The 7,284-nt window shown below is 36.2% G+C and overlaps 2 protein-coding genes across 2 annotated transcripts; both read right to left on the reverse strand.

Annotated features, from left to right (window-relative positions):
- Positions 1-207: 207 nt before the first annotated feature.
- On the reverse strand, positions 208-2,319 carry LOC124821535 (tubulin beta-3 chain). Its single transcript, XM_047293430.2, has 3 exons — positions 1,502-2,319; positions 1,146-1,415; positions 208-1,048 (listed from the first exon to the last, which is right to left on the reverse strand). The coding sequence occupies exons 1-3, from the start codon at positions 1,893-1,895 to the stop codon at positions 372-374; spliced, it is 1,341 nt and encodes a 446-aa protein (XP_047149386.1). The 5' UTR covers positions 1,896-2,319; the 3' UTR covers positions 208-371.
- Positions 2,320-3,489: 1,170 nt separating this feature from the next.
- EMB3111 (Tetratricopeptide repeat (TPR)-like superfamily protein) lies at positions 3,490-6,455 on the reverse strand. The gene is made up of 2 exons (XM_047293437.2): positions 5,665-6,455; positions 3,490-4,952 (listed from the first exon to the last, which is right to left on the reverse strand). The coding sequence occupies exons 1-2, from the start codon at positions 6,449-6,451 to the stop codon at positions 3,952-3,954; spliced, it is 1,788 nt and encodes a 595-aa protein (XP_047149393.2). The 5' UTR covers positions 6,452-6,455; the 3' UTR covers positions 3,490-3,951.
- Positions 6,456-7,284: the final 829 nt, after the last annotated feature.

The following is a 7,284-nucleotide window of genomic DNA, read 5'->3' on the forward strand; positions in this document are numbered from 1 at the left end:
TGTTATTACTTGATATAAAATTACATTTTCACGATTTACGTGATATTCATTCCAATTCGATTGATGTATGAATATTCCCTCGGCAAACACCCTTACTTGCACGCTTGCACTATATGTACTATGCGGTGTCCAATGTCATGATGAGATGGCTGTATTGAAATATTATAAGAATTTACCAAGTTAGCTTACGAAATACTCATTCTGCGGTAAGTCTAGTATTTCGACAAAAATATAAGAAAGAAAACACATATGGAGGGAAGGGGGTCAACAGAAGCAATGCAACAACCACAACCTTCTAAAAGCCAAAGAACTGAATATTAAAGATTAAATACTGCTTGTAACATTCGAAGCATCAAGTTTGTCGAACGCTCTCAGCTCTCAGCACCCTCATTTTCCTCTTCTCCAGAATCATCATCATCACCAGCAGATGCATCCTGGTACTGTTGATACTCTGCAACAAGATCATTCATGTTACTCTCTGCTTCAGTAAACTCCATCTCATCCATTCCTTCTCCAGTGTACCAGTGCAAGAAGGCTTTCCTTCTGAACATGGCTGTGAACTGCTCACTCACTCTCCTGAACATCTCCTGTATGGATGTAGAGTTACCAACAAAAGTCGAAGCCATAGAAAGGCCTTTGGGAGGAATGTCACAAACACTAGACTTCACGTTGTTGGGAATCCACTCAACAAAGTAGGAAGAGTTCTTATTTTGTACACTCAACATCTGTTCATCTACCTCTTTTGTGCTCATCTTGCCTCTGAAAACCGCTGAGGCAGTCAAGTAACGACCGTGGCGCGGATCGGCTGCACACATCATGTTCTTGGCATCCCACATTTGCTGTGTCAGTTCTGGGACAGTCAATGCACGGTAGTTCTGCGATCCTCGAGATGTCAGAGGAGCAAAACCCACCATGAAGAAGTGAAGTCGCGGAAATGGGATCAAGTTTACTGCTAACTTTCTCAGGTCTGAATTGAGCTGACCCGGAAATCTTAAGCAACAAGTAACTCCACTCATTGTTGCTGATATCAAATGATTCAAGTCTCCAACTGCAAAAAGTTAGTTGAGGAAATGCTTATTAAGTAAAAGGAAGAACATCTTTTGCACAGGTGCTCATTAGTTCAATTCTACGGCAATTGTGCTTACAGCTTGGTGTACTGAGCTTGAGGGTCCTGAAGCAGATGTCATATAGTGCTTCATTGTCAAGGACCATACACTCGTCAGCATTCTCCACCAACTGGTGAACAGAAAGTGTAGCATTATAAGGCTCAACAACCGTGTCTGACACCTTTGGAGATGGAAACACAGAGAATGTAAGCATCATCCGATCAGGGTACTCCTCTCTTATCTTCGAAATCAGCAGAGTTCCCATTCCAGAACCCGTTCCCCCTCCCAAGGAGTGACACACTTGAAATCCTAGATTCAAAACCAGAACCGTAAAATACATAAATGTCTCATATTTTAATGAAACTGTCTAGCATGATGTTTGGTTACTTTTTTACCTTGCAAGCAGTCACAATTCTCAACCTCCTTCCTTACAACATCGAGGACAGAGTCAATAAGCTCAGCACCCTCAGTGTAGTGGCCCTTTGCAAAGTTGTTTCCGGCACCAGACTGGCCGAAAATAAAGTTGTCCGGCCGGAAAATCTGGCCATAAATGCCTGTGCGGGCAGCATCCATGGTACCAGGCTCAAGGTCCATAAGCACTGCCCGTGGCACGTATCGACCATTGCTGCCCTCATTGTAATAAACGTTCACTCTTTCAAGCTGAAGTTCGGTGTTCCCTACGTATTGCCCCGTAGGGTCAATCCCATGTTCATCACACACCACCTCCCAGAACTTTGTTCCTATTTGGTTCCCGCATTGCCCTCCCTGAATGTGCAGAATCTCACGCATTTTCTAGCTTGGCTTAGAAGGCAAAATTAACTCTTTGCACTTGGATTAAATAAGGAAAGAGGTTACATTTATAGATAAATGAAAATGGACCTAGTTACATGATTGCCCTTTGAAAATAAGCATGAAGTGAAGGTTGAGTTGGACTTGGATGAATGGTTGAATGCCATTTGTGAGATGCTACTTGCAACCTCGCCGGCATCACAAGAGGGTTACTATGTTTCCTGCTCAACTTGGTTTTTTTATTATACCACTGACGTACGCAAATATCAGAAGATTGGAAGCCACCATATAGTAAGTTAGCACAGAGGACTTACTCTTTTCAGTTTTTGGTTTTCTTAATATAACATCAGCATCTATTTTTACAATATAAAGGACTGGTCCATTTGAGAGACCCAAATGACTTATTTATTGTCTTTTATTTACAGTGGAAAGTGACTGCAACTTAAAGAAAGCATAGAATAGAAAATTGAAAAATAGAATCTGTTGGGTATGCTAAGGCCGGCAAGTTCTGATCAACGATGAGCATGCAGTAACTATCCAGCTTTCTTGCAATAAATGTTGCTCCACCTTATCTAGAAGTAAAACCAATAAAGTACTATTTGTTTGCACAATTTCCTTTGATTGTTGATTATGTGCACAAAAGCTTGAATTTGTTCAAATATTTCAAAATCTCTAACTAATATATATATGCTGATAAAAAAAAGTAGTATTTGTTGCTGCTTAGATGCACAAAAGCTTGAACTATACTACTTTCTATTCCCCTAAAGAAAATCGACCTAGCTATTATAGTCCATTGGAGCAGTATCCGTAGTAGCAGCATCTCTAATATCCTGCGCGATGGATGGTTCTTTTGATTGTTACCTATGAATTGTTTCTTTTTAAGTATAAGAATCACATTGACAAATCACAGTATTTGTTTCAACATTGCACGGTGTTTATATGTTGAGAATTGTTTATCGACAAAACGTTTAAAGTAAAGTGAAAGGATATATAAAACTTGAAATTCACTCTTTTTTTTTTGTTTCCTAGAGTAAATATGTAAATTTGGTCCTTAGAAAAATTCAGTTTTGCATTTGGTTCTCATATTAAATGTTAATGAATCAATCAAGATGGTAGATGTTAGAAGGTTATCGTTAACCTTTATTATTAATATCTTATTGACTAAAAAAAATATTATTCTAACTTCCATATGCATAATTTATGTTGCAATGGACCAAAATTATTTAATTTTGAAAAATTAGAGGACGAAATGTGTAATCAAATTTTACAGGAATTAAATTTACACATTTTCAAAAGTACAAAGATCAAAAGTGAATTTAAACTTCCTTTTTTTAAAAAACAAAATTACATATATATAATAACAATAGGGATGAACTTAAGCCTGTTAATTATAAGTATAAAAGATTAAAATATGTAAATTATTTTTAAAATTTAGTGAAGACTTACTAAAGAACAAAAGAAACTCGTGTAATTTTATATATTTTAATAAAGTTTAACTAATAATAAGAAAAGCTAAAGTAATGATTCTATGCAATTTGAAAAGTGTTAATTATAAGATTAAAAAGTCTGTGGACTTTTTAAATGGCAGTCAAAATTAATGCAGCAAAAAGGTTAAAATTTACGTGACAAAAATGTTGCAATTCCTTTCATATACACTACAGATATGACTTTGTCTACAAAACACCAAATATACGTAAGGAAAACAAACAGATGCAAAGCAATTATGCTTAATATAGGGACTTTTCAGTAAATAGTTGTCATCCCACATTCCTTCAATCACAAATTCTATCTGCCTTTGACTTCACAAATCCATGACCGTATGCATGTGAACACACTTCAAAAAGTTGTGTTATGCATCATATGGTTGCTTCAAGCGGAGGTAGAACATAACAGTTAGACCTTGTTGGCATCTCCAATAAACTGCCACTTAGATCAAAATGTCGGTTTATTTCTTGATAGATGTGCTGCATAACCAGCACTCCTTCACTCTCCAGTAGCAACTATTCAGCATGCCCTCAACTTGAACTCAAAAGTGAAAACTCCCAGAGTACCAAGATTAAAGTATGACATCCACAGAAAATATAAGATTGCATATGTTTCCCTCTATGGAAACACTTTCCTGAGAACCATTATTGGAATTCAGGGTTTTCATTGCTTTCCTATAATGTTCTGCTTCAGCGTGTCTACCATTTCTTTCCAAGCCGGCTATTAGTACATTATATGTACCTAACACAAGACAAAATCCTTTGCTGCACATGGTTTTGTAAATCTCAAGTGCCTTATCAACTCTTTTAACAGAGAAGTAAACACTAATCAAAGCAGTATAGGTGGCAGTGCACTTGTGGCTATCAGGTAATAAATTGAAAATCTTCATAGCAAAAGTGTGCTTCCTAGCACAACCAAGCCTAAAGATCAAAAGTGAAGCTAGATAGATTCCAAGAGAATGTCCAGCTCTAGTCATTTCCTCAACAATGTCCACCAGCTTTGAAAACTTATTTGATCTGGTCAACACGCCCAATAAGGAGAGATATCCTGTTCTCTCTATACTTATTCCCATTGTAACACTGTACTTGAAAGCCAACAAAGCACCTTCAGGTCGGCAATGACTACAATTTACCTCAATAATGGTTGAGATAACCTTATGATCTAAAGATAGTTTCTTTTCCATCATCCCTCTAAGTAAATGGTCAATAGCAACAACATTTCTATTTTTCAATAAAACAAATAAAAGCTCTTTATCCATGTTAGTAGGAGAATCTGCAGCAACCGTGACACTATCAATTTTGTTCTTCCTTATGCTAATGTAAAACTGAGGATTCACTTGCCTTAGAAGGGTATCACTCCCACCAGCAACTTTTAAAGCTTCCAATGCTTTAACAAAAACAGGGTATCGGAGAACAAGACGGTTTTCTTTCATGTACTGAAGGATATGTGTCATGAACTCAGTCCCACCAACTTCAGAACACCTCTCAATCAAAATATTGCATGCAGCTTTGTCAGGTCGTGCCCCAGCCTCTTGCATCTTTTCAAAAATCTCTAGGGCCTCTTTACATTTTCCTACAATACAATAATAAATGAAATTACCACATTTAACTCCATAACAATAAACAAAAGTCAGGAACAGTCAGGAAAGGTGGCGAGTAACTTAGAAGCTTCAAAATGAAATTGCGCTGAAAGTGCACCGCATAAAGCCATCATTCTGATCTGCAGAATTTTGTAAACTCAAGTAATATGTCTTTAACTTTATAGATGATGCAACTAAAGTAAATACATCATTTAAATTTTTTCATCAGGACTGAGATCATATGGCTTTGAGTAAGTCCTAAGTGGACTCCATGAACGAAAATGTTAATATAATAGGCCATAAGCTTGAGCTTTCTGCAAGTAAACTACTGTTTCGTCAAACTCTACAGAAAAGAATCATGACACGTTAAGCCAGACCCAAGCTCATTTAGCTATAAAACGGTAGAGCAACTGACAGGATAAAATCACTAAGAATTTAACAAGAATGCATTGACACTTGTACTGTCATCCAATCATGAATATGGTCTATGTTAGGACTGTTGACTTCTATAATGTTACTTTAGAGGTCATACCTAAAATGATTTACATTAGGTAGGTAGTGAAAAAATTTACACTCATTAACTAATGGCACACAATCAAATCATACATTTGTATCATTTATAACAATCATCGTTCAATAAGTATCACAGACAAGAACTGAATACCCGGCTAGACCATACGACAAACATGTTAAGGGTACACTAACCAGACCCAATAAGATGGTCCATTAGGACAGTGTAAGTGTGGCAATTTGGAGCAACACCAGAGCCAATCATCTCCTTGTAAACACGAGTGGCCTCCTTTACTTTTTTATTATCAAACAGAATCTTCATATAAGCCGTGTAAGAGACAACAGTGGGATGACACCCCTTGGATTTCATTTCTTCCCACATTTGCATAGCCTCATCCTCGTTCCCATAACTGGAAAGCCAATGCATCATGGAAGTGTAGGTAACAGAATCAACCTTGATTCCCTTCTCGTGCATCTTCTGGAAAACGTGCTTCATGGAAGATACTCTCCCAGCTTCCCCGAAAATATCAAGCATGGTAGTGTAAGTGTATTGGTCGTGCTTGAACCCTTTGAGCTCAGAGGCCCAGTTGAAGAACAGCCACGCTTTCTCCATTGGCGGGTGTGACTTCAGAACCTGGTTCACCCTGTATGAGTCCCACTTCAAAGGGAGATTGTTGAGCTCTGACTCAGCTGTTTCCCAGGTTGAGTACTTTAGCGTGTTGTAAATTTTCCCAATTACATTCCTCGTATACTCTCTGGGCTCATCCTTCTTCTTCTTTTCTTTCAATTTCAAATTCAATTTCTCAGGTTTTTTCATGTTGGTGTTGCTGTCACTGCGAAATGGAGTAATGGGTTTGCTTTTTGGTTTGCCTTGATGCTGCTTGAGGAAATGCATGGCTTTGGCTTTGGTAGAAGGACAAGGTACAAGGTTTCTGAGAAATCCATGAAGCTTGGAGATTCTGGTTCTACACTTCAGTAACATTGCAATTCATCGATACCGTAGCCATCATTAACCATTCTATATTCCATGCAGTATTATGTGGGCTGGCCCAATAATTCCCGCGTTAATATAAGAAAAAGAAAAGGCCATTTCTTCCCACACCTCCACCATTGTGAGAAATGCCAAAAAGTGTAGTAAATGTCAGAAGTATTCCTAATATATTATGAATTACATAATTTAAAAAGAAAACGGGGCGAGGTAGGAAAAGATAAGGACAAAAAAGAATTTAAAAAAAAAATCCAAATGGAAATTAAGTCATTATCAGACTTTAGTTTTTTTTTTATCACAGATTATGCATTCTAGAAAGTACATTTAAAAATATATATTTTTTGTAAAAATTATATAATCTATAATGTATTTTTATTTTGTATTTTTTATTGTACATTTTGAATACATTTTTTGTATTGTGGATTATACATTCTTAAATATAATTTACAATAAAAATTCTTATTTTGGAATGCACATAATACAAATTTATAATTTGGATTGTACATTTTAAAACATATTTGGATTTTTCAATTCGGAATTGAAATTGAAAATCTTAAACGAGAGAGTAAATTTTAAGTGTTTAAGTTTGTGAGAGTCATATTGAAATTATAGAGACCTAAAACAGCATAGGTGTTTCTATAGGTATTTCTAAATATTGAGTAGTGATTTGACATAAATTTAATTGTTTATTTATAAGAAATAGTTATAATCAATATATGAGTATTATGATTTGGTTGAAAAATCGAAGTCATAGCAGTATATGGTTTCGATTGCTAGCTATCATAAATATTTTTTTAGATAAAATATTTAAATAAAAAGAGTGATAA

Source organism: Vigna umbellata, chromosome 1 (genome assembly GCF_029865625.1).
Source record: "Vigna umbellata cultivar VRB3 chromosome 1, Vumbellata_1.0, whole genome shotgun sequence".
NCBI lineage: Eukaryota > Viridiplantae > Streptophyta > Magnoliopsida > Fabales > Fabaceae > Vigna > Vigna umbellata.